Here is a 26,598-nt window from a genome sequence, read left to right as displayed (position 1 = left end):
CTAATCGTGACCTTCTCATCCTGAGGCATTATTTCCATCTATTTCTCAGCTGAATCAGAACTTTCCAAAACTTTGTCTGACTAAATCACAATTTTCCTTCCTTCCCTATCATCTCAATCGAATCATGAGCTATAGGTAAGTCATTTCGTTCTCCACCTCGCACGGGTTGTACTGATTTTTATCATGGTTTGGCCCCCTGCCGTACAAGCCACTTGATTCCTCATCCCTCGCTCAATTCCTCCACCCTATCGTCTTCTTCATGGTGAGCGACCCAGGCAGCGACGCGTGCCCGTTATGCATCAGCGAGGAGGACCAGGAAATGGTGATTGCCAGCCCCGCGCTCGTCACGTGAACCCGTCCACCATCAGGTCATGCTGGTGTGTTACGGGTGTAGGTGCACCTTACCTTAGCCATGAAGGTTTGCCGGTAGACAACGGAGGCCTCGCCATGGACACCAGTATCCCTCTCCTCTTCCTGCGCCCTACCTCTCCTTCCTCAGTCTCTACCTCTCTCTCTTTTTCTCTGTTCCAGGAGATCTGCAGCCGACGCCGCAGGCCCTGCCCGTTCGCTGCCGGTCACCTCGCCTCGCTGTTCGATCTCACCGCTGGATATGCACGACTCCGCTGCCCTGTGCCGTCCTCGTCGGGCACCATCATGGCGGCGCGAACACTGTATGCAGTGGCTACAATCAGCGGCGGATTCAATAGCGCGGTGGGCACTAGCGAGTAGCGACCCAGCGAGCAGCGGCTGTGCTGGCCGCTGTCTGCCGCCGAGGCGTAACGGCTCGGGCCTAGACTCCGAGTTCGTCATGGCGCTCCGTGCAACTTCCCTTGCGCCGGCTGACTCATGCATGCATCTACAATCTAACTAGCTAATTCCTCCCTTTGACTGCTATTTTCTCTGGTTGTACTGTTCCACAGCTTAGGCATTTAATATTTTGATGCAAGGTGGAGGTGGGGGAAGAAAACAACAAGAAGAAGGATTGTGGGAGGAAGTGGCGTGTCATGTGGCGGCTGAGAAGAGGGAGGGGCATGAAGATGACGAGGAGATGCATTTATCTACCACATCATGAGCATGAGATATCATCACATGTAAATAGTATATGACTCATATCACATAGCCTTTCTTTTTGTAAAAACATTTTGTTAGCACATTTCTTGTTGTACATATAGTTTTTTTAGCATGTGGCAACACATGGGCATCCAGCACTATGTGAATAAATTCACTTTTGGTCCATTTTAAACTTGCTAATTGGCTTCTTACAACTCACGATGGATCTTTGTAATCCAATGTCTGATCGAACATAGAGATGAAAGAACTAGGAATCCGCACGGACTCGGTGCACGTCTTGGTGGTGGATAAGCACATACACAAGGGGAGGGGATTAGGGCGGAGAGCGGGGGGCATCACTCAATTTTAAAGGAGAGGGCTCTATTAGGAAAATGAAAGGGTGTGTCATGGGACAGGGTTTCTGTATTGAGCCCACATGTTGAAAATAAGACAACCACATTTCTTCCCCACATATGGTCTGGATTTGGGGAGCCCAGACTGGGAGAAATGAGCTTCGACCTTGAGGACAAACTTAATCATTTGTTTGATTCACTTATATGCACTATAGTCCGTAGCAACCGGTTATTTTTCGTCTGGTTTTTTTGTCCCACCTCCCACCACCCCTTTCCATCGGTTTTCCTCTTCTCTTGTCTGGCCGGCAATACCCAACGTATTTATGGTAATCAATCACAATTAATCCACGTATGCAAAGGCTATAAACTCAGAAATCTCATCAATCCAGGTATGGTAAGGTCATGACTCAGAAAATTTCGAATATGATAATTATATGGTAATAATTTAGAAATCGAGCACTAAACCAATTTGAAAATCAAACCATTGATGTAATTAATCATCTAGATAGTTAATTACATATGCAATTAATTAGGTCCATTTGAATATGAATTTTTTCGCACTGAATCAATTTAAAAATTGAGTTATTAATGCAATTAATTAATTTGTTAGCCAACGCCTACAGATAATTAGAAGTAGGGATATTTCCAATTAGTCAGATAATTAATTCATTTGGTTGGCAATTAATTAGGCATTCATTTTTTGTGTACTTAATTACTTAAGCAAGCAATTAGTCATGGTGAATCATTTTGAAAGCGCTTGTGGGCAAAAACAATCAACGGGCTCTCAGTTACATTGCAAACCACCGAGCACCGCTTGCCAACATGGACACCGGCCACCATGCGCTCGCGACATGGGCGACCTAGCATTCACCAAGATGGATGAAGTCTATGCTCCGCGGGATGTCCACTCGATGACGGTGGCCGAAATGTTCGCGGGTGAGGACAACATGACACAACACTAGCTAGGTGGTTCATGCTATAGTAAAAAAGGAAGAGTGTTCCAAAAACAAGAAGGAAAAAGAACTGAAGCCAAAGTGGTGGATGGTGTTGGAGAAAGTAAGAGTGTTCCAAATAATAAGAGAAACAAAAAGAAAGAAAGAGTATTCTAGGAAATAAGTAGGAATGAGAACTAAAGTTGGCGAGGAATGAGAAAGAAGAAGATGAGGCATCGATGATGAACACATTAATGTTGACGTGGTGCTGGTTGGTGCCAATTAAACGGATTGGCGAAGAGGCATGGAGTAGAAGACGTAGGGAAACATGAAGAAGAGAAGAACGACAATTATCCCTTCTAGCATATATGGATGGAGGTGGAGCTTATTGGTGACTAGGAAAGATCTCTGTAGTTATTTGTTGTTTTGTGTTAATAGTATGTGTTAGTTTAACCCACTCTATTATATCGTAAACAAGAAATTTTCATCCTTACTGCAATGCATGGCGAAGATGAGTTGGCTGTCATATGCTTTTAATGGAGGTGGCGCCAGTGAGAGAAAAAACGAGAAATGTCTCGCTACGGCGGAAAATCGGTCAAGAATGAGAGGTTCCGACAGAAAAAAGGGAAGGTGCATCATTGGATAGGGTTTTTGTGTTGAACCCGGATGTTACAGATATTGCGGATAGCCCGTAGCAACGCACGGGCGTTCTGCTAGTATGAATAATGATCTGGATGTACCTAGTGACGTTCGCGGGCATTTGAAGGATCGGATTTACCTAGTCCGACTCCCAGTAACCAACGAATAGGAATAGTAGGTAAACTTTTCGTAAAAGTATAATACTCGTACGTAGGAATAAGATTTGTGGTAGCCAATAGGTACTTCCGGTGCACGCTAGCGACAGTTCAAGCTGGTGAATCCACTGACCGACTGCACGGTTTTCCTCCTTTTTTTCCACCACCGACGACGAGGAGTGCTTTTTTTTCTTTTTTTTTCCACCACCGACGGCGACGAGTGCGGCGCAGCCAGCTCGTGGGCCGTAGCCCACCAAGGCTTTTGGAGGAAAAACTTTTATTTTATGCACAGGGAGAAAATGAAAGGAGGCCCAGTACAGCCGGTGCTTATTACAGCCCAAGACCACACTGCAGGTCACCGTTCCCAATCCGATCGAGATTGAACGGAACGCCGCCGCCTCCCGCACGGCCCACCCGCTCCGTCTCCAGTCTTCCCCGGCAGCCGTCCATTCCCCCGGCAGCCGGCGCGGGGATGGTGCCTTGGAGAGGTTCTCGCCTCGATCGGGTCCCTTCACGGCTCGCTTAGGAGTACTTGGTTAATTCTAAGAGGAGCGCCATCGTTGATGAGCATGGAGCAGAGGCAGCCATGAGGTCAGCAACATCCAGTCAGTTCTTGTCGCCGTTTTATTCCTAGTTCGTGCAGCACATTAAGGCATGGATGTTTGCTCTTCACCAGTTTATATATACAAGGATGTCTAGGGCTGGTGAATGAATTCTGTCCCAAGTGAATTCCGCACTTCAGGTCAGTTTGATGGCTTTAATTTCTTGTATTTATTTATGTTTGTGCTCTCAGGCATTTGTCAGATTTCTGGGCATTTCTGACAAGCCACATTCCAATGTTTGTCAACTGCTGCATACCATTCTACCTCTGATGTACACTTGTTTCTTTTTTCAAGGTGTCACATACTAAGAAATTCTCCTCCGGAAGCAGCCAACAGAGGCACCTAAGTCGACGCGGGGCGAGTCATCGGGCAATTTTCCACCTTCCCTGCCTCGTTTGGCTGCTCATTTGGTGTCCATCTCATTGGCAGCTTCGCGCCACCTGTTCGACGGAATGGCAGAGAGGCTCTGCAGCAAGAAAGCGGCTGTGGCTGCTGGCGAGGACCGCTTAAGCACGCTGCCGGAAGATGTGATCCATCTCGTGCTGTCGCTCCTGCCCTCGTGTCAAGCCGTGCGGACGTGCGTGCTCGCCACCCGCTGGCGCACCCTCTGGAAGTCCGTGCCGTCTCTTCGCGTGATCGCGTCGATGCCGATGATGAGGCCTACCGGTGTTGCCAGGACCTGAAGCGTTTCATCGATAGCTTTCTTCGCTGCCGTGACCCAACACCTCTGCACGAATGTGAGATCCTTTTTGACGATGATCGGCGCTCGGAGGAGTTTCACCAAGACTTTGAGCTGTGGCTCCGTTATGCCGTGCCTCACAAAGTGAGGGTTCTCCGATTTGAAATCCTAGCTGGTCATGATCCGTTGCAGCTATCTGCCGGGGCTCTCATCTCGGAGCATTTGACAACATTAATTCTTTGTTGCGTCGAGTTTGAGGATTTCTCTCTGGATGTTTCCGGCTGTCAGTCACTTGAGGTGCTGGAGATGCACGAGTGTGTAATCAACATCGGGACTGCCTTACCGAAATCCTTAAAGCATCTGACAATCAGAGATACAAGTTTTGGCTCTCAGGATTCCCCCTGTCTTACTTCTGCGCCAGGTCTGGTTACCTTGGAAGTTGCTGACTGTCATGGTTGGACCCCGTTGTTTAAGAGCTTGCCATCACTAGTTGCGGCATTTATAAACACCGAATATGTCTTGAAGGGTTCTTCCGGAAATAGTTTCAATGGGTACTGTGGTCATGAGCAATGTGTGGTGTGCCATGGTATAGCTGATTTTGTGTTTCTTGAAGGTTTGTCGGGCGCTACGAATTTAGAGTTGACAGCTGAATACTTTATGGTATGCTCACACTCTTTTCCAGTTCATTATATGCTTGCTGTTTTGCTAATGCCGTTTGTTGTTTTCTGTTCACCTTGGTATTATTAAATCTTACACTTGAAGTTAGAGCTTCAATTGTCCTTTAATTCTTCACCTCGTCTAGATTTTCAGAACAGATATAGAATGGTGCCCTATGTTTAGCAGGCTAAAAACATTGTTGCTCAGTGACTGGTGTATGGCTCAGTACTTCCATGGACTAGTTTTCTTTCTCAAGCACTCACCGATTCTAGAGAGGCTTACCCTTGAACACTGTACTTTATCTAAGGTATGAATTTTTTTCTTCTTCTTCTTCTTCTATGTATGATAGATGCTTTGTCTTTGAAATTGCCACGTACTGCTGGTTCATTTCAGTCAACTATTTTGTTTGCAACAGCAATGGTATGATACCACGACTGAAACCTACAAGCCAAAGGACAAATTCTTGGTATCAAAGCATCTCAAGGCAGTCGAAATCAATCATGTGAAAGGTGATAAAAGGATTCACCTATTATTGAAGGTCCTTGCTTTCCATGGAGTATATTCGGAACTAATAAACTTTAAAGAGAAGTATACTTCTTAACGTAAGTGACTATAACCACATTTTACTGTTACAATGTTTATGTAGTCTGCATGTATGACATTATTATTTTTCCAGTCAATTAAATCACAAAATAAAACTGAAATTGGAAACAACCATTGGGTGAGGTTAGAAATGAAAAACGGAAGACCACCTAACTTATTTCAGTGAAATGTAAACCTAGGCCAAAGAAGAAGTGCATGCAACATGTTTACATCCTTTGGCTTGTCAATGCCACTATGACACCACACACCTTTCATTCACAATGCCGCATCTTGGTCGACCATTTAGCCTGCTCATGATCAATACCAAGCATCAAACATGGTGATGCCATCTGCTGGGGCAACAACTACAGCTGCAAGAGGTGCTTGGTGGCTGTAGCTACATGCATTTGCTGTCAAGTAACATGATAATGCTTGATTGATTATCAAAATCCATCATATTGCTAAAAACATGGACATTTTATTGAGGGTTCTCATCTTGTCTTCACAATGAGAAAGTTCAATTTGGTGCTCTTTAGTTTGTTGGAGGTCCAGGCCTCGAGGGAAATTGTCGAATGACAAGTTAAAACTTCTGACTAGTTTTCATGTTAACAATACATCGTTTGAGCATTACAATAAAATAGATCAAGTTGCATCTTTCTTTCTTTTTGCGAACAAGATCAAGTTGCATCTTTGTCCGACCATCCAAGTGAATTTCTTGTACAGTTTTCCTGCACTTCAGTGTCACTCGCTAATTGGCGAGGACTTTCATGTGCTCATTGGGTCTCCTGTTGTTGTTTCCACAGGCTTCAGTTTCCAGCATGAATTGTAGTTCAGACCGTCTACTATGGCTTCTCTATCCAGACGCCCATGTCCATGAATGATTCACCATAAGGTACTCTGCGTGTTGTCAGCTGAGATCGCGCGTCTGCCCATCATGTCTGTTCACATGAACTCGTGTCCTCAACCCGGCCAGACTCAGGCACTCAAGCCTGACCTGATTAAATTGCTGAAGTCCAACGTTTATTTCGTTCTTTCAAGTACAACTTCTGTAATAAGGAGTAGCATCTAAAGACTACTATAAAGTAAACTTTGATGACACCTGGAAAGCTGTTTTAGTTGCTTTGTGGTGATTGTTTGAGTACCCTGCATAGGTTGCTTCAAATTTGTTCAAACCTCTGACACCTTGGTGGGTTTAAGTTTAAGCATGCATAAATTATTTCTTTTCTTTTCTCGTGGTTTCGTAACTTCACTGTGGTTTCAGACCCAGGTTATCTGGAAAAACAGAGAGAGGAAAAATGCCTTGTCTCTCAAAGAGATTCAGCCAGATGGACTTTTATATCCCCCTGTGATCAAAGTCACAGCCAAATATCTACGTTCTTTTTATAGCCAGCACAATATCTAGGTTTGTTTTATAGATGAATAAATATGTATTATACTATTGGAAACTTTTCTCCCGTATGAATTGAATGGTGTACTTTCTTTTTGTCACATAAATAACATTTTGTTGGTCACAGTGATGGTCTAAATCAGGCTCAAAATACATGCGGGCACCCTTACATGGAGTATTAGAAACAAATATTTATTCCTTTTGAACACATTCAAAATAACATGATAGAATTCCGCATAGCGAAAATTACCTTCGATCAATGGATGACTGATACTCCCTCCGTTCCTAAATATAAGTCTTTGTAGAGGTTCCACTATAGACTGCATATGGGGCAAAACGAGTAAATCTACATTCCAAAATGCATCTACATACATCCGTATGTGGTACATAATGAAATCTATACAAAGATTATACTCCTATTTAGGAACGAAGGGAGTATTGAACAGTACTTAGAAGAGCTCTTCGAATGAACAAATGGCTAGTGGAACAAATAAGAAAGAACACGTTTCATCTGAATGTGGCATGTAAATAAACACATGTACATAAGAACAAATCAGTTTTGTTTTCACAAACATATGTAAACACCTTGCACATGACATGAGACACCACGCTGGACGTTCCACCGTCATGACATGTGTATCGGCTTACCACAACTACTAGACATTTTCCCCGCAAGAAAAAGAAAAGGAAAACTCTAGCCAAAATACATGCCTCGTCACAGAATTCGCTATGTGATGCTCATTGCGTCAGATTGCGGGGAGAACATACGGGGCAATGTGACAAATTTTCTTTGGTTCTGGCGGTTTTCTTTTGTGCTCTCTTTCTCGTTTATTCTCAGGGGTTCCCTTTACGGGTTTTTTGCTCCTTTTCTTTTTCTTACTTTTTCTTTAAATTTACGTCATTTTTACATTCTGAACTTCTCCACATACATGGATTTTTTTTTTGAAACTACGCTTTTAGGAAAAAATCTTGATTCTTTTAATATTCATGTAGTTTAGTAAACTTTCGTTATGTATTTCAAATTTTCGCATTTTAACGGAAAAAACAGGCAAAAACTCTGAGCGAACCCTGAGTAAACTTGCTATAGAGAGTTTTTTCTGCAAGGACACAAAATCATTGGTAGAATTCGTGCAATATACAGTCTACACTTCCACAAAGTTATAGCTAGCCACGAACATGACACTGCGGTACTATTTCAAGTTCCATCCTCACCTCTGAGGTTTTAAACCAGCAAAAATTCAGTACGAAATGAAACTAGACTCAAATGAAACGACCTTCTACATAGACGACGCCTTCTCCAAGCAGCCAAACACACATCACAAAATGTGCACATTTACCGGCAACCAGCTGCTGAACGGATGCATCAAACCAGATCTGCGCAAAATGATGCTATTTCTTTGCATTGCCGGAAAAGAGCTTCTGCGCCACACCCTTCTTCCAAACGTTTCTTTCAGGGCTCACATCATCAGGATGACGAAAATCAAGCATAGCCAATGAGTTGTCGCCCAACCGAGCTCTGAGAAACTTTGACGTCTTCTTTGATTGTTTACTGTTGTTATTACTGCTGCTGCTTCCTCCACCCTTGCCCACATACCTACTGGTGCTAGACGCCTTTGAAATGGCAACTTGATCACCTCCAGCAGATAGTGGGGTTCTTTCCTTGGAAGATCGGTACCCATCCTTTGAAAGCACTGCAGCCTCTCCTTCCTGAAGCAATTTCTCTTTCAAGGTAATGGTTTCAAAACTGCCATTTTCTTTCAGGCTTTTAGAGCGCATGTTGGCGTAATAGGCCTCAGCAAGTTCGGTCTGCTTCAGAGGATCAGGCAACAGTATAGCCATTTCAGGAACAAGATGCGATATACCAAACTGCTCCACATAGGAGAGATACTCCGAAGTACCAATGACGCCGTGACGGTATTCAGAAGCAATTTCTTTAAACGCAGAGAACCTATCCTCATCCATTCCAAATGCAGCACGCATTTTTTCCATGAGGGCGTTGTTCGCTTGCCGAACATCCTCCGCAAGAGGCAAAGGCTGGCTGCTTTGAGGTGACACTTGGTGTTTATTGCCGTAAGCTGTACTTGATGATGCCTGGGTAGAGGACCCACCAGAAACAAGATTAGGGGTAGAAACAGAGTGCTTCATCTTGATTGGAGCTCTGGAATTCCATGCTGAACCACTGGAGGCAGGTGGCACGAGCCCATTATCTCTTGTCGATTGAGGTACAGTCCGAAGGTGAGAAGACCCAGAGAGATGTAGCCCCTGATCAGGCGTCGGCCATGCCTCGGTGGAAGTGGAAAAATCAGGCACTATCTCAGGATTTTCAGTGGTTTGGGACCGACAAGAATTCATGGCGCCCTTCCTAGGTTGTTGAAGCCTTGATGCAAATGTGTTCTTAGCAAGACTTTGCAGCCCCTGTTGTGTTGAAGCAGAACCCTTGTTACTTAACCCAGGCAATGGAGGGAATAATGATTCATCACCAAGCCTCGCAGAATCCCTTGAGCTCTGATTAACAGCCGGTGCATGCTTTGCTTGATGCTTCGCAGAACCCCTTGAGCTCTGATTAACAGCCAGTGCATGCTTTGGTTGATGCTCTGAGAGGGGGGGAAACAAGGTTTTTTCAGGAACAGCATCCATCCTAGCATCAGGAATATCCTGGTCTCCAGGAGGAGGAAAAGACAATTGTTCGAGCACGCCACCATTCCCTAAGCTTTGACCAGAACTGGCTGAATTGACACTTGATGACTGTAAAGGCCCTGCAACACTATCAACTAGACTTCCAAGGCCATGATGTTCTGCAGTTGCAGTGCCATCCCGCTCCTGCTCAGGTGTAGGACATGTCTGGGTGGAAGTGGAAACATGAGGTACTATCTCAGGATTTTCAGCGGTTTGAGGCCGACCAGAATTTAGTACCTTCACGGTGCCCTTCCTAGGTTGTTCAAGCCTTGATGCAAGTGTGTTCTTAGCAAAAGGTTTCAGCCCATGTCGTGTTGAAGCAGAACCTTTGTTACTTGACCCAGGCAATGGAAGGAACACATCACCAAGCCTCTCAGAACCCCTTGAGCTCTGATTAAGAGCCAGCGTATTACTTGATTGATGCTCCGAGAGGGGAGCAAACGAGGTTTCATCTGAAACAGCATCCATCCTAGCATCAGGAATATCCCGGCCTTGAAGATGAGGAAAAGACAATTGTTCAAGCACGCGACCATTCCCTAAGCTTCGACGACGAGAACTGGCCGAACTGACACTTGATGACTGTAAAGGCCCTGCAACACTATCAACTCGACTTCCAAGGCCATGCTCTGCAGTTGCACTGCCATTCCGCTCCCGCTCAGGTGTAGGACATGTGTGGGTGGAAGTGGAAGCATGAGGTACTATCTCAGGATTTTGAGCAGTTTGAGGCCGACCAGAATATAGTACCTTCACGGTGCCCTTCCTAGACTGTTGAAGCCTTGATGCAAGAGTGGTCTTAGGAAGACCTTGCAGCCCCTGTTGTGTTGAAGCAGAACACTTGTTACTTGACCCAGGCAGTGGAGGGAACAGTGATTCATCAGCAAGCATCGTGGAACCCCCTGCGCTATCAAGTCGACTTCCAAGGCCATGGTCTGCAGTTGCACTGCCATCCACAGGTAATGAGAAATCCCCATCAGGTCTGTCATGGTGAGCACTACGGCCCCTGCCTCTGCCACGCCTTTGATCTTGCTCATTCCTTTGGTACATAAAACTGGTAGGTATCTGAAGTGCGGCGTTCCTCTGGGCACGAGACATCCGCCCGCCGTGCTCCATTGCATTGTGTCTGTTGATCTCCGCGTCGCTCTGGAAGACAACAAACTTCTTTGCCAAACACGCGTCATCTTCACAGAGGAAGTGATCTTTCCGAAAATGCATCTCCAAATCATTGTAGTTGCGGAAATAATCGTACTGCCCAGGATGCCGCCTCTGACATATGTGGCACGAGTAGTGGTCCCTGGTCATATGCGCGTAAAGCTCATTATCTCCATAGAATGCCCTCTTGCAATACTCGCAAATCGGGTGTCCCGCAAAGCCGCCGCGTTCGACCTCGGAGCCATCCACCTCAGTGTCCCCTGTTTGCGTGTGCCGGGCCATCTGTTCCTGCGTGTAGAGCTTCTGTTGACAGATGAACACCTTCCTCCCCTCCAAGCAAAGTTTGCACATGCGCAGCCCATGCTTGTCGGACAGATGCCCCCTTAGCAGGCCAATGGTCTTGAAGGTGCTGTCCCTGCCCTTCGCTTGCGCCGCCTGGCCCTCCTCAATTCTCTCACATACGCTGCAGGAGAGCCGGCACATGGCCCGAATCATCTTGTAGTGGTCGGCGTCGTCGAAGTAGGCCCTTGAATCCTCGTGGTACCAGTACTCCCCCGCCTTCCCCTCGCTCGCCGCGGCGGGCAAGGCGGAGAAATCGGAGATGACCCTCGTGTAGTCCCCCATGGCCTTGGTGACGAAGACGGAGGGGCAGTCCGTCTTGCAGATGCAGCAATGACGGTCCCCGACGACGAAGCGGAGGCGGACGACGCAGGTCGAGCACACCTCCCGGTGGCCGCAGGGCCCGTAGGCCACCCACTCGAGCGCGTCCGCGCACACCGCGCAGCTGTCGTCCATCCCGGCGTGCGGCGGGGGTCGGTCGGCGGCGGCGAGGAAGGGTTAGGGTTCGGCGGCGGCGGGTTAGAGGAGGCGAGAAGGTTCGAGACGATGGAGCGGTTTGGCTCTCGGCTTTTCTCCTCTCCGCTGGAGAGAGTTTTTTCTTTTTTATAAGTTGGACCGCTTTTTTTTTTTGAGAAGAATAAGTTGGACCGCTGGGCGGAGAGGTTTGGTAAGGCGGTGGAGAGACCAGGTTCGACACGCTTAAACGGGCCGGCCCACTCGCACGCCTGTGCTGCGTGCGTTTCCCCTCGCACGGAGCGTCGAATAGTGGGTCTCTCCCCTTGCCCCCCGTGTTCCTCTCAGTCTTCCTCCCCCCACCGCTTCGTGTTGCTCGAGGAAGTTAATGCACGGCGATCGCCGGGGAGGCGAGGAGACTCGACGCGGTGACGATCTATATCTATTCGCCGCTGACCCGCCGCATTCCTCTCCCCCACCAACAGAGAACCCAGAACCGAGATGGCTTAGGGGAGTGACTGCTCTGCTCACGTCGCGACCCGGAGTGCGGAGCAAACCCGCCGCCGCCGAGGAGCGGGAGCACTCCATCGGACGGGCCTCCTGCGCGGCTGGCCGGAGACGGCGACCAGAGGTAACTTGGTGCGAACCTTGGCTTCTTTACCAATCTTTGCCGCATGTTTGCTCATTCTGTGTCGGCCACCATCGGCAGCTTCGGGGCGGGACACCACCTGTTCGACGGAATGGCCGAGAGGATGTGCAGCAAGGAAGCCGCTGTGGCTGGCGGCGATGAGGACCGGCTAAGCACGCTGCCGGACGAATTGATCCAGCTGGTGCTGTCATTCCTGCCCTCGCGCCAGGCCGTGCAGACGTGCGTGCTCGCCACCCGCTGGCGCACCCTCTGGAAGTCCGTGCCGGCCATTCGCCTCGACGCCTATGCTGGGACCTACCAGTTTGGGCAGGACCTGAGCCATTTCGTCCATAGTCTTCTCCGATACCGTGACCCAACTCCTCTGCGTGAATGTGAGATCCTTTTTAATGGCGATCATCGCCATGATTGCTATGACCTACGAGGAGGAGATTCAGCAAGACTTTGAGCTGTGGCTCCGTTATGCTGTGTCATGCAAAGCGAGGGTTATTCGACTCGAAATGACTGTTTATCGTCCTTTGAGGATATTTCCTGGGACTCTCATCTCCCAGCACTTGACAAGGTTAATTCTTCATCGTGTCCAGTTTGAGGATTTCTCTCTTGATGTTTTGGGCTGTCAGTTACTGGAGGTGTTGGACATTCAAGACTGTATAATCGACATTGAGACTGTTTTCCCAAAATCTCTACAACATCTGGCGATCAGAGATACAGGTCTTTTCCCAATGGAAACCCGGTGTGTTATATCTGCGCCAGGTCTGGTTTTCTTGGAACTATACGACTGTTTGGGTTGGACTCCGTTGCTTGAGAGCCTGCCATCATTGGTAACGGCATTTATCAACACTGGACCCTACTGCAGAGATAATTGTAGAAATAGTTCTAACGCGGACTGTGGTCTCGAGTCATGTGTGGAGTGCTATGGTATAGATGATTGTGTGCTTCTCCAAGGTTTATCAGCCGCTACAAATTTAGAGCTGATAACCTGCAAGTCTATGGTATGCTTGTGCTTCTTTTTCCAATGGATATGCTTGTTTTGCTGACTCCTTCACTTCATCTTTGCATCAGTGTATTAGTCAATTGGAGCATATTAAACTGGCTTGTGGTATGCATTGCATGTTTGTCACCAACTCCCTCTTTTTTAATCGTATTTTTCTAATTTTTCTTGCATCTGCACCATTTTGTATTACAAGAAGAATGCCGAGAAGGCTCATAACTTACAACTTACAACTTACTTGACATCAAACCCAGAACCCCAAAACAACTCTAGCAAATGGAGCTAAACTAGCAAAACTGGTTCTGACCCAATGTAAACAAAAAATAGAGGGGAAAAAAGAAGAGGCAGGAAAAAATGGTTTGCAAGCCTAGCCAGCTGTTATCTCTAGATGCCTGAACTGCAAGGGGCTGCCGTCATGTTTCTATGAAGATAGCCCCTATAGTTTGTTCATGAGAAAGGCATTATACATATAGTATGCATGTAAGGCTACTTGGTACTTACATTCTACTATGCGAAAGCATATGATTCAGATTAATCTGGGAGCCATGTCAATTTGTGTGACACTTAAATAGTGCGGCTTAATTTAATATGGTTCTAAAATCTGGTTCAGGGTATAAATCGCGTTATTGCTTGTGCATAGTTGCTCAAATTTAGAATTTTCTAGAATGCTTGTATTCATTTCAGTATTACTAATTCATATACTTGAATTAAGAGTTTCAACTGTTCTTTTTTTTTCCACTTCGCCCAGATCTTCAGAAATGATATAAAATGGTCCCCGATGTTTAGCAAGGTAAAAACATTGTTGCTTGGTGACTGGTGTATGGCTGCTAACTTCAGTGGACTAGTTTACTTTCTCCAGCACTCACCAATTCTACAGAGGCTTACGCTTGAACTTGCTAGTCGCTCTGAGGTATAACTTTTTTCATGTATGATGCCTTATCTTTGAAATTTCCATGTACTGCTTATTCCTTTCAGTTAATTATTTTGTTTGTGACAGGAATTTCTCATTGAAACGAGTGAGATCTACAACCCAGCGGAACAATTTTTGGTATCAAAACATCTCAAGGCAGTCAAAATCAATCATGTGAAAGACGATAAAAGGATTCACCAATTATTGAAGGTCCTTGCTTATCATGGAGTACATTTGGAACTAATAAACATTGAAGAGAAGGAGGACGCTCGTGAACGTAAGTATTACAACCACATTTTACTGTTATATTGTTTATGTAGTCTGCATGTGTGACAGTTGGAAAACTGTATTGTTATTCTAGGAAGATAAATCACAGACTAGTACTTATATTTGGAAAACTAGATGTTCAACCATTTGGTGTAGGTTAGAAATGAAAAAGACCCACTTATATGTTTCAATGGAAATGTAAACCTAGACCAAAGCAGAAATACATGCACCATTTCTACATCATTTGTCTTTCACATCTTAATTGGTTGTTTAGGCTGCTGGTGATCAGCACCTAACAGTATACTCCCTCCGTCCTTCAAAGAGTGTACTTCCAACATTGTTGGAAAATCAAACTATCAATGTTTGTGAAACCAAATAGGTATATGATGAAAATATATTTTATCATGGATCTAATGCTACTTAACTTGATGACATAAAGGTTGGTGTATTATTGTACAAATAAGGTCAAACATTTAAAAGTTTGACTTTCCAATAAAGTTGGAAGTACACTCTTTGAAGGACGGAGGGAGTACATGGTGACTGCATCCCCTGGGGCAACAACTGCAGGTGGATGCATATGCTGTTAAGTAGGAGGATAATGCCTGATTTATTCATTATTAAAACCCAACAGGTTGCTGAATGCAGGAGCACTTTATTGAGGTTTTCACCTTGTCTTCGTAATGAGATAATTGAACTTGCTGCTCCGTAGTTGCTTTGAGATCGAGAGAAATTGTGGAATGATAAGTTATATCTTTTGAATGGCTTCATTTTGTATGCTGGTTCAATTCTATTTAGCCTGGGCTTTCATGTGCTCATTGTGTTTCTGTTGTTCCCGCAGGCTTCAGTTTTCAGCACAAGTAGCAGTTCAGATCATCCACTATCGTTGCTTCTCTACTCAGAGACTCCCATATTCCCCGAATGTTACACTGATAAGGTGGTACTTCCTGCGTTTTGTGAACCGAGATGGTGCGCCTGCCCATCACGTCCATTTCAGTATGTCATGTGCCTCGCCTGGATGCTGTTGGAAAGGCTTAAACCCGTCCCCGTATCGCTCTTGCTTGTTTCCTGAGCTTGGGTTAGTGTCAGTCCTGAACTGATCAAGCTGCTGAAGTCGGTGCGTTTTTGGTTTAGTCGTTTTGTGGTGCAACTTATCGTGCAAAATGTTGCGTATCTTGTCCTATCGCTCCCGGAAGACTGTTTTTATTGGGTTCTCGTGGTGGTTGTTTGTTTAAGTTCCCCAGCAAAAACAAAATACGAGCATAATATTACAGTTTCCTTCCCCAGCAAAAACAAAATAAAAGTTACAGCTTCCTTGTAAACATAAGATTGTAGATGAGAGTATATTAAAACTTGGAGCAGAAGTGTTTGCAAGTGAAACCTAAAAAGTGAGATGCCGAGTAGAAGTCTTTCCAATACGAGCATAATATAATATTGTTGAAAGCGCAGTCTTCCAGACAATCGAAATACTCAAGAAATTAAACTGAAATCGCTTGTGCGCTTCTGATGATCACGCGAAGCTGCTGTGTTTGCTGGTTACAGTCTTGAGCTGAGCACGGTGTGAATGTAATGGCGAGGTGCCTGCCTGCTAAAGCTGCTGTCCAACAGTCCATCTGATCTTTTTTTTTTGTTTGCAGGGGTGGTCCATCTGAATCTTCTTGGAACGGTCGTGTGAAAATTTCCTGGATATACTTGAATTTGATTCTTTTCTTTTCTTTTCGAATAAAAAGCTAGTACTCCTCCGCTAGAGTAGAGTAGTTGTTTAACGACGAGCCGAAAGCTGTCTGGGTTTCCCTACCAAAAAAAAAGCTGCCTGGGAACGGTGGGGCCGGGCTAGTTGCTGCCTCCATGACCGGTGGGGCCACCGTCCGGCTCGTAGATAGAGCGATCGTCCTCCGCGTCCACGGTGCACACCCAGCGATCCCCATCCCTCAGAAAAAATAACCCAGCGATCCCCCAACGGGAATGAGACGCTCCCCCGCCGACAGCGCGGCCCCACGCGTGAGCCCGCACCACTCCCGGACAACACGGCAAAGCGCGGCGCGGGCCCACCTCCCCGGCCGCTTCGCCTCCTCCCCGACGGGTCAAGTCAAATCCGACCGTTGGAGACAGAGCCGCACCAGCACCGGCACCGACCGACCGACCGACGCAAGGCCCCCAACAAAGTCGCCAAACCCACAGGCCCCAGCCCACGCCCAGCTCCACCCCAAGTCCCCAACACACAGCACACAACACAACACACAGGGCGCGCGCACACCACGCCGCCTCCCCTCCCCTCCCAGTCTCCCACCTCCGGCGGCGGCGGCGAGCCAGATAGAGAGCGAGGCCGGCCGGGGGGGAGGAGGAGGAAGATGATGATGCCCACGGGCGGCGACTCCAGCTCCCCCGTGCGCGCGCTGCGGCGGCTGGCCGGCTCCCTCCTCGCCGCCGCGCGCCTCCGCGGCTCCTTCAGCGCATCCAAATGGTCACCCCCCACCGCCCGCGCCCTGTTTGGTTGTTTGTTTGTTTGTTTGTTTGTTTTCTCGCGTGCGTCACCGGTGGAAACTAACTCACTGACGGTGGTGTCGGTTCGTTTGTTGGTTCGCAGCAAGACGGAGGCGCGGATGGCGGCGGCGCGGATGAAGCTGCTGCGGAACCGCCGCGAGGCGCAGGTGCGCAAGATGCGCGGGGACGTCGCCGCGCTGCTCCGCGACGGCCGCGAGGACACCGCCCGCATCAGGGTACGTAGTACGCCCCATACCTCATAAATCCTACAGTGCAGTGTATACATGTTCGATGTTCCAGCCGGCTCGCTCTCTTCTGCACGCGCATCCTCCTGCATCAGACACACCTCGGCTCGCCGGACAGATTGGTCGGGGTCGCCGCGGTTCCGTTTAGTTCGGCCAGCACGCGTCGGGCCTTCCGGCCGGCCTTCTGCGCCAAATCCAATCCCGCGACCGGCGGTGAATATAGATATCGCTAGCGCGTCCATGGCAGGAATGGCCCTGCTCATTCGGACGGACAGAATCGGGAAACAGATTCCAGAAATAGTACAACACTTTCTGATTGATGCGGAAGAGATTATAACTTCCTTAAATCTAGCGTTTCCTCTTCCACTCTACCTATATATAGATTGCAGATAAGGAAACTTCTTTATAATCAATTAATTAATGATTTAATGTCCAATAGTAGACAATACAAGGCTTCCTATTTATACCCAACCGTGTTTACTGGGTTTTGACTCCAGTTCATTCCTGTACAAATCAGGCAGGTCAGGGTGCCGTTACACTCCAGTCTAAGATCCAACATTAAATAACACATTTCTCTCTGATTACTTACCCTTTTTAACATTCTTAGTAGATTTGAATATGTGCATGCTATACATTTAAGAAAAGGGTATGTATACTATACATTTGCGTCTTGCAAATGCTCAATTGTGTTCTTTGGTTTGTTTTGTATGCGACCTGTATCAGTTAGTCATAGAGATTGGGCTGCCTCGTGTAGGCATTGGTGCTTCACCCACTGTGAGTCTCAAGACACTGATTAGTCAGAAAAGGGGACAAAATTAGGGAACAGTTTCTGACATAAAATTTCTCTGAAAAAGCACTGATTAGTCAGATATAGAAGCTTTGATGCGATAGAGATTACAGAGATTTGAGGTAAGGGAACTTCTTAACTATGCTTTAATGTCTTAAACATAGCAAGCTTTTTCATTTATATCCAACCATATTGTGGGTTTTGACTATAGTTAATTTCTGACAAATCAGGCTGTTGTTACTCTTTTCCTTGAAAGAGAATAGGTTGTTGTTACACTTGAGTCTAATCCCACATTGAATTATTCCCCCCGGCACCTTTGTAAACTAGAGGATGTGTATGCTATGTATTTATTTAGGAAAAGGATATGCACATGTACCGAACAATGAGGAAAACACTGTCGACCATATCTCAAATCAAGTTATTTGGTGTATTTCAGGTCGAGCATGTAATTAGAGAACAAAACACTATGGCGGCAAATGAGATTGTTGAACTTTTCTGTGAACTGATTGTTACACGGCTTCCCATCATTGCCAAGCAGAAGTATGTGTATCTTGCAACATTTCCTTGCTTTCAGAATTGTTTGTTCTGATAACCAGGACCTAAACTTGTGCCACTGGCCAACCTCTTCTTCAGGGAATGCCCAGCGGACCTGAAAGAAGGTATCTGCAGTTTGATATTTGCAGCCCCAAGGTGCTCTGAACTCCCTGAACTCACTCGGATGCGGGACCTTTTTGAAAAGAAGTATGGGAAAGATTTCGTTGCTGCTGCAGTTGACCTGCGCCCAAATGCTGGTGTTAATAACCTTGTAAGTGTGTGTATTTCTTATTTTTTCTCCTGCAAAGTCATTCGATGTCACTACTGCATGTATTTTCTGCTCACTACTGAAATCGATGATGTTCTTCTGAAGCTAATTGAGAAGCTGTCAGCCAATAAGCCGTCTGGGCAAACTAAGCTGAAAGTTCTCAAGGATATAGCAAAGGAGCATCAAATCGATTGGGACCCGAGCGAGGCTGAGCAGGATCTTCTTAAACCTGCTGAAGAGATGATTGTATGTACTACTGACACTGTAATGTGCATTCTTTCATTTACAGGCTTTATAGTATCGAACTAATAGGCTTTACTTCTGAGCAGCAAGGACCTAGTTCATTTGGTGAAGCTTCCAAAATGCCCGTGAAGACTACGCTATCAGCAAATTTTGTGCAACCCAGTCCATCTATTTACAGGTTTCTAGCTCCTTTCCCTCTATAACGATACAAATGATGCAAACCTGTATAACATTGGTTCCTCATCCATCCCTTCTTCTCATTTGCAGTTCTGGATACGCTGATGAGTATGACGATAATAATGTTAGAGGTGCCAAGCAATTCAAGGATGCAGCTTCAGCTGCACGAGCAGCTGCGGAGTCTGCTGCACAAGCAGCATCTGCCGCTAAGGCTGCAGCCAACCTTGCCAACCAGAACACCCATTCATCCGACGAAGACGATGACGATGACGATGACGAGGACGAGGACTGGAAGACCACTCTTCATGAGTCCACTCATTCTAGCAGGTGCCAATCGATGATGAGCAACTCAAGCAGAACCTCCAGGAAAGAAAATGCATCCGCCTTCGATGAAATGAGGCTCCGTGGAAGCACAGGCAGAAGGTTAAGCGGGTCGAACCACATGGAAGATAAAGACTCGGACCTGCTTCAGGATCTGGGTACTGGCAGGACGCGCAGAAGGAACAGCCGTGCTGCTAGCAAGGTGCACTCGGAGATAAAGTTTGATGATTCAGAGGCGGAGGACGGCAGCGACGCCGAGATACAGTCCTCCCTGGAGAGGCGGCCTCCACGGAAGGAACGTTACCAAGGAAACGGTCACCGCGAAGAGAAGGAAGCAGAAGACAACGATGACTTCCCTGAGCCGCCGAAGGCGAACCCCGGCTCCCGCGTTCATCCGAACATGCCCCTGGACTTCGAGACCCTGACGGCGCGCTTCGAGGCGCTGAGGTCATCCGGGGGGAAGCTCCCTTAGCTTGCGCAGTGGAATCGTGATGTTGAATCCTTTGCTTGCGCCTATACAATGCCAGAACTACATACTGCTAAGTTATATACATATTACTTGTCTCGTGCGTTTGGTTTTGCAAGGTGCTGGCTTGCCCCAAACTATTATTCCGTATCTATAATCTATAATATCTAAACAGTTCATCCCCACTACCTTATTTCTCTAAGCATGCAAGCTATCCAACTCAGCAGCCATGCCACATCAGCAATTACTCTTATTTATCTTCACTTGCCAGCTCGCCACATCAGCATATGTTTTCAACAAGTCGTGTTGGTTTTTGTTTTTAGGGTTAAATCATGCTGGCAACCGAAGCGAACCCCTTTGGGCTTCCCTGATCGATGAGGCGGCGTAATAACTGATAAAGAGAAGCCCATCTGTCGATCTCTTCTTATCTCTTACTCTTCCTGGTAGCAGAACGGGCGATGCCGTCAATCACCACCGACGGCACCATCGATGCCCAGCAGTCGAGCACTCTGGCGTTTCTCCAGTCCATGCGTCTCCACGCGGGCGAGCAAAGGCACGCCAAGGCGGCACCTCTTCCTCTCCTCCTGGCGCGCGAGGACCTCGATAGAGCGACCTCCGTCGTGTCATCCATCTGGCTGCCGCCTCACCTGCGGCTCGATCTGATCTGGGGGAGATGGTGAGGGGTGGGGTTCGGCGGAGTTAGGGAAGAGGGAGATACGGTGCAGGACCACTACGCTGCAGACTTGAGGCGCCCGGAGTCAACGACTCTGCCTCCTGAAGGACGACCTCCACCACCTCCTTGCTGCCCAGAAAGCGACAACGACGCCGCCTCTCGGCGACTTCACGTGCTCCCGCAAAAATTCCCCTTCAGACAGTGGAGCGGCATCGCTCCCATAGTCTTCAACATCAGGTTGGTGTCTGCACCATTGCTCCAAAATTGTGTCATGCTTGCCAGGTCATGCAAAGTTTAATCCAACGTTCCCTCTTGCATTATATTGATTTCAAAAGCACATGTGTTTTATCATATAGGATTACTGATGCATACCAGTATGATTATTTTAGTGTTGTCACAGATCCGTTCTCTTTTTCATGAAGTTGGCTGGGGGCTTTGGCCACATGACAACTTTAATTTGAGATATCAATGATATAAATCAGTGAAGTTAATGTAACACCACTCCTGTTTTGGCACTGTACAGGATGCAGATGAAGATATGGATTGCATACTAAAAGTGCATTAATGTTCTGTCATTAAACACCATGCGTGGGTATATCATTCTCAACCAATGGTTGCTTTATGCTTGAAAATACTTCATGGCTGCACTATGATGGTAATATAAGTTTTGTTTTCCTCTAAGGAAACTTCATAGTTCCAACACTGTTTTACTTTTGCAGCGTTGTAGAATTCTTTTGAAGGTATGGGATTCCACATCATATTCTGATTTTCCATTTACAATGCTTTGTTCATTCCCATTATCATGACCTTCATGGTAACCATTGCCACCTAAATTTAGCAAATAATCGCCGGTTATGTATGGTTCAATATTTGTGCATCACCAGTTATAAAGGGTTCAGTATATCAATTTGTTGAACTTTGCTGATATATTCATATGTACATTTGTATCAAAATGTACACAATTTCATTTTTGTTGGTGGTGTAGACTCATTGGATTATTGTGTTTTTTCTTCTCAATTTGATTATGGGAATGACCCAAAATTTGCCAAAGGAGTAGTGAAGTGGGTGCTCAAATCTTCATCTTTCGTTTGCTCTAAAATGATTTGGCATCTCCAAGTAATGTTCCCTTCTTATTGTAAGTAGCGTGCAAATCTTCATGAAATACTTTAGAGAACCACGACATTGAGGGCGTTCTCCTTTGCAAATAGGCCATTACCAATCTAGGTGCCATCAGCTTTGTGACCATGTTTATTACTCTCACTTGCAATATTGTTGCCTTTCATTTGTGGTCCGGTGGCAAGGAATCTTTTATGTACCGTCTCATGGCAGTATTTTTTGTTCTAATTGTATAGTTCTTCTATGCTGAGAATAAATGCAAAAAATAAAAAGTGGGTTGTGTTCTTGCCCTGTTCTGCTACTTGATGCATTTGTCTTTCTTCCTCCCATGCATGACGTCATGTGATCTATCTTTTTGTTGGGAATAGTAATACATCTATTGCTATATTTTGTATTGGGATTGCATATTGGGAGTATTTTGTGTAACTACGAGCATCCTTATTGACATCTACTGGTACTAATCAGCAGGTCTCCTGATTCCATGGCATGCCTTAGTCTTTTGGCGGGCATATTAAAAGTTGAGGGCTCTCTTGGTCAAACAAGTGGAGTGAATACCTGCACTTTTTCCCGCACTGAAAGATTGCAAACAGCTGATGGGCACCTCTCAAGTTTCTAATCCATCTCAATTTGCGTTGGAAATCTTCTGCCGGCTCAAGTGCTCATGTAAGGAATATGGCCGTATTTTTCTTGGATTTTTCATTTGCCTTGCAATGCTAATGGAGAAAAGGCAACCAAATTATTGGAGGGATAAGATGGTTAAAGAATAGATAAATAAACTATTTGCCATGGAAATTGCTGTATTGAGACTTGGTGCATTGATACATTTGGAAAGTATGTAACGACCATGTCTTTGATAATGTACTTCCAAACTTTGGTTGGTGCAGAATTCCTGTTGTTAGCACCTACACATAGAAATGTACCGGACAATAAAAAGTAAACTGCGCTTTCCCTTGAACTCGTAACATTATTCAATGTGACCGAAAGAGTAATCTGATCATGAAAATTATCATTTTACATAATCATCACTATTTATTTTTTGGCCATACATTCCCGCAGCAACGCGCGGGGAATCATCTAGTTACATTCGTGTTGCTCCCAGGTATATAGGCTATCTGAACTTGTGAGGTGAATGAGAGTGGAAACTTTTGTGGTCTTCATTCAGTGTGTGTTGTGCAACCAACCAGTGAGTGGGCACAAGAAAATTGGTCCAGTGTTGATTACCCCTTCTTGTTTCCATTAGTGAAAAAAAGTTCACCTGTGACCATTCAAATTGTCTCCGCACTTTGGTCACTGATTTTAGAAATACCAGAAATACGGTCACTCTACTTGCACTAAGCGGCTCACTACGGCCACTCATACGAAATGATCTATGTATTTGTGTGTGCTGGCATACGGTTGACCGGTCAGAGGGGATGCATGGACGCCAGTTGTTCCAACGGCGTAGACAGGGAGGGTGGTGCTGATTTTACAAAAAAAAAAAACTATTGCGGAGCGGGACACGAGCCATTATTAGGCTAACACCAGCTCTACCCAAGATTGGATCCACAGAGCTTCAAGATTAATATAAGTCTTCCTGCAAAAAAAAAAGGTTAATATAAGTCTACCCGCAAAAAAAAAGTTTAAAGAAGTCACTATTGGTGTCTCACTAGTGGCAAGGACGTGTCCTGCAACTAAACAATATTTCGTTGTAATGAGATACACATGGCGTGGCACATGGCATACAACCGCCCTACTAGACATCCAACCACATGTTGCTTGCATTTTTTGTCAACATGAAAATTTTCAAAAACTAATTAGCCATCACAAAATAAGTCTGTACAAGTCATGAATGACTAAATGGAACTACCGAGGGTACCTTGAGGACAATATGAATTCTTCTTCCATACTATATTGTCTGCTTGATTCCTTTCTGTTTGAGAGATATGTGGTCACTTGGAACTTTGTTGCAGTACCATTCGCCTCAGATGTATCAGCGGTTGCATTATCTAGAACATGCCCATTGGATGCTTTAAGACCTTCAAGTGTTAACTCCACATGTCTCATGGACGGACGGCCCTCATCTGTTATCTTTACGCACACTATCGCAAGCGCAGCTATTTGTTCCACTTCTTTGCCTCCCCCATCCATGACTAGCTGAGACAAATCGCCTTCTGCAAATAAGATAGCAAAATGTGCCACGAGGCCATTGCCTTGGGAAGATAAATATGCGAATGGCTTCTTTCTTGTCAACCGTTCTAAAAGCATGACACCGAAGCTGTAAACATCATTTTTCTGTGTGAGTCTCCCTGTGCAGAAATACATAGGGTCTAAATATCCTATTGTGCCTTGCGCCATCGTTGTTGCACCCGATTTATCGACTGGAATATACCTTGATGCTCCAAAATCTGCTACCTCTGAGGCTAGAGTATCATCCAAAAGTATGTTAACGGACTTAATATCTCTACGGATGATAGGTATTGATATAGTTGTGTGAAGATAGGCTAGTGACTTAGTTGTCTCGGTTGCTATTCGCAGCCTATTTTCCATGAAAATGATCTTGATTCAGTGATGTGCAGATGATCGTAAAGCGTCCCATTGGATATGAACTCATAGACCAACATCGGGACTTCTGTTTCAAGGCAGCAACCGTATAGTTTTACAACATTTTCGGTGATTGATTTGTGATAGTATAGCAACCTCATTGATGAACTCATCAATCTCTTTTTGAACCACTTTCTTTGTTATCTTGATGGCTATGACATGGAGGTCTGATAAAATCCCTTTGTAGACGGTACCATGTCCTCCATGACCAAGCTCACGAGCTTTGTCAAAATCATGTGTTGCTTTCTCTAGCTCTTCCAATGTTATTGTCATTCTTTCTGCAATATCAGCACTTTGAGATACCAATTGTTGCAGCAAACGACCACGATCTTGGTCAAAGAACTTCCGCTTCATTATTTGTTTTCTTCGATGTTTAAGATTTTCTGCCAAGAAGAACGAGAGAAGAATAAAAAGGACAACTGTTGCTCCACTTCGAACTCCTATTCCAATGGATAAATCTGAAAATATGTATACGAGATGTTTTACTATCGTTGGCACTTGCACATGGCTTAAACAACAAACTTTTACAACAAAAAAGCGTATAATCACAAAGTTTAATTTGTAAATTATTTTCCAACTAAAGTACAATTTTTCCATATGAGAGATATGGTGCAATGTTTGATATTATGAATATTATGTTGACTGCACATGATTTGTTTTTTGGAAAAATGTTCGAAGGATGATAAAGTTAAACATTGATTGATCTATCATTTTTCATTATGAATAATTTCTTAAATAAATTTGCTACACCCAAATAGTTTGTGTATATGTGGCCTTACATGCACATATAAAACTGCAAAACCGTGGGCTCCTTTGGTTCAAAGGAATTCCACAAGATTTTTGGAGGAGCTCCATAGGGTTTTCGGAGGATTTGAATCCATGAGAACTTTTCGCGATAGTTTGATTCATAGGATTGGAATCCTTAGCATGTTTTTTCCCATAAGATTCATATGCACTCCATCTTGGAGGAAATTTTCCATCCACACTCGGACCACTTGGTACAATTCATTTCCTTTTTGTGTGCTATCAAACACTCCTTCGTTCTAATTCCTATAGTTTTATAATCTTACAGGATACAAGACAACCTTACATGCCATTCTTAAGTTTTTTTCCTATTCTTGCATTTTAAGAATCCTACGAATCAAAGGCCCTTGGGATTCTAAAAACTCAGCAATAGAAGAAACAGATGAGTAGTATAGGAACACACGCGCAAAACCGAGTACTGGTAAACGTAAAAATTCTGCCAATTGAGTGTTTGACGCACGATAATTAAGAAAAAACAAAAATTCTAATAAACTTGGCCATATCAAAGTCAATCCGTGAAGAAATGTATAGTTAGATTGACTACAGAAATTCGTAGGGGCACGCGGGTGCGGGAGCACGCACCTGCCTGGCCGCCCGATTGCCTTGCTATCCGCAAAGTAGTTAGTCCCTGCATAAGGGCACAATAAGTTTGAAGTTCTAATTTTTCATACATATAAGATTTGTCGGGCTCATATCAAGTTTCAAAGTTCAAACTTTAAGTTGGCTTCCCGACCCTCCCGGCTCGCTCCCGCGAGCGACCGGAGGGAACCCTAGCCGCTCCTCCTCCAGACCCCACCTTCCTACCTCCCTCCCCCGCCGCCGCCGGCAGGTGCTGACGGGCAAAGCCCGGTCGGCGCGGCGGCGGCGGGGCGTCTTTCCTCTCCTCTGCCCGTGGAGTTCCGGCACGGGACGGTGCTCTCGGGTGGCGGCGCTGGGCTGGGGCGGGGCCCAGCGGCACGACGACAGCGGCGCGGGGCGGTGGCGCGACGGTGGTCAGGGCCCCGGGCGGAGTGCGGCGGCTGCCTCGGTCTCGGCGTAGGTGGAGGCATGCGGGCGGGCGCCCGGCCAGATCCGCCCGGATCCTGTGCCGCGGGGCCGGCTGGCGGCGCGAGGTGGTGGCGGGTGCTCGTCTGAGCCCCGAGTGGTGGCTGGTCACCGGCGGCCGGGTCCTGGCCTCCCGATGGGGGTCAGCTGGTGGTCGTGGTGGCCGACTGTGTTGGTGGTTGTGTGTGCCCGGTGACTCACACTCTTTGAACTCGCCGGGCAGCGAGGGTTGGGCAGTGGCCGGGTGTGGCTGCTGCCCCAGTCTTGGCTGGCTCCATGGCGCTTGGCAGGTCGTCTGCGACGGCGGTTTCGGGCGTCGGCCCGTCCGTAGTCGACTTGTGCCGGCCTTCGCTTCCTCTCCTCATCGTCCGAGCATTACTTCGTCGAAGGGC

General features: G+C 46.1%; 4 protein-coding genes across 6 annotated transcripts; 3 read left to right on the top strand and 1 right to left on the bottom strand.

Annotated features, from left to right (window-relative positions):
* Positions 1-2,254: 2,254 nt before the first annotated feature.
* Positions 2,255-5,485, top strand: LOC123101527 (uncharacterized). The gene is made up of 3 exons (XM_044522935.1): positions 2,255-2,339; positions 4,079-5,070; positions 5,213-5,485. Exons 1-3 carry the CDS (start codon positions 2,255-2,257, stop codon positions 5,378-5,380), a joined length of 1,245 nt encoding a protein of 414 aa, XP_044378870.1. The 3' UTR covers positions 5,381-5,485.
* Positions 5,486-8,105: 2,620 nt separating this feature from the next.
* On the bottom strand, positions 8,106-11,770 carry LOC123104708 (E3 ubiquitin-protein ligase ZNF598). Its single transcript, XM_044526582.1, has one exon. The coding sequence runs from the start codon at positions 11,654-11,656 to the stop codon at positions 8,426-8,428; it is 3,231 nt and encodes a 1,076-aa protein (XP_044382517.1). The 5' UTR covers positions 11,657-11,770; the 3' UTR covers positions 8,106-8,425.
* Positions 11,771-11,904: 134 nt separating this feature from the next.
* Positions 11,905-15,533, top strand: LOC123107632 (uncharacterized). 3 transcript variants are annotated; one of them, XM_044529596.1, is made up of 5 exons: positions 11,905-12,284; positions 12,363-13,291; positions 14,039-14,200; positions 14,288-14,477; positions 15,113-15,533. In XM_044529596.1, exons 2-5 carry the CDS (start codon positions 12,689-12,691, stop codon positions 15,124-15,126), a joined length of 969 nt encoding a protein of 322 aa, XP_044385531.1. In that variant the 5' UTR covers positions 11,905-12,284; positions 12,363-12,688; the 3' UTR covers positions 15,127-15,533. The 3 variants fall into 3 exon arrangements, with proteins under 3 accessions (XP_044385531.1, XP_044385532.1, XP_044385530.1); XM_044529597.1 differs by having other exon boundaries at positions 15,099-15,286; XM_044529595.1 differs by having other exon boundaries at positions 11,913-12,284; positions 15,306-15,533.
* A 1,114-nt stretch (positions 15,534-16,647) lies between these two features.
* On the top strand, positions 16,648-20,076 carry LOC123104707 (uncharacterized). The gene is made up of 7 exons (XM_044526581.1): positions 16,648-16,928; positions 17,052-17,184; positions 18,417-18,520; positions 18,614-18,785; positions 18,888-19,028; positions 19,112-19,203; positions 19,293-20,076. The coding sequence occupies exons 1-7, from the start codon at positions 16,816-16,818 to the stop codon at positions 19,993-19,995; spliced, it is 1,458 nt and encodes a 485-aa protein (XP_044382516.1). The 5' UTR covers positions 16,648-16,815; the 3' UTR covers positions 19,996-20,076.
* Positions 20,077-26,598: the final 6,522 nt, after the last annotated feature.

Source organism: Triticum aestivum, chromosome 5A, assembly GCF_018294505.1.
Source record: "Triticum aestivum cultivar Chinese Spring chromosome 5A, IWGSC CS RefSeq v2.1, whole genome shotgun sequence".
Lineage (NCBI taxonomy): Eukaryota > Viridiplantae > Streptophyta > Magnoliopsida > Poales > Poaceae > Triticum > Triticum aestivum.
Note: the sequence above shows the minus strand (reverse complement) of the source record. Positions and strands in the feature narration are given on the sequence as shown.

Coding starts and splice junctions, on each gene's coding strand:
- LOC123101527 (XM_044522935.1), top strand. CDS start 2,255: ATGGGCGACCTAGCATTCACCAAGATGGATGAAGTCTATGCTCCGCGG. Junction 2,340..4,078: donor GGTGGCCGAAATGTTCGCGG/GTGAGGACAACA, acceptor GAGGCACCTAAG/TCGACGCGGGGCGAGTCATC. Junction 5,071..5,212: donor TGACAGCTGAATACTTTATG/GTATGCTCACAC, acceptor CACCTCGTCTAG/ATTTTCAGAACAGATATAGA.
- LOC123104708 (XM_044526582.1), bottom strand. CDS start 11,656: ATGGACGACAGCTGCGCGGTGTGCGCGGACGCGCTCGAGTGGGTGGCC.
- LOC123107632 (XM_044529595.1), top strand. CDS start 12,689: ATGGCGATCATCGCCATGATTGCTATGACCTACGAGGAGGAGATTCAG. Junction 14,201..14,287: donor AACTTGCTAGTCGCTCTGAG/GTATAACTTTTT, acceptor TGTTTGTGACAG/GAATTTCTCATTGAAACGAG. Junction 14,478..15,305: donor GAAGGAGGACGCTCGTGAAC/GTAAGTATTACA, acceptor TTGTTCCCGCAG/GCTTCAGTTTTCAGCACAAG.
- LOC123104707 (XM_044526581.1), top strand. CDS start 16,816: ATGATGATGCCCACGGGCGGCGACTCCAGCTCCCCCGTGCGCGCGCTG. Junction 16,929..17,051: donor TCCTTCAGCGCATCCAAATG/GTCACCCCCCAC, acceptor GTTGGTTCGCAG/CAAGACGGAGGCGCGGATGG. Junction 19,204..19,292: donor CCCAGTCCATCTATTTACAG/GTTTCTAGCTCC, acceptor TCTCATTTGCAG/TTCTGGATACGCTGATGAGT.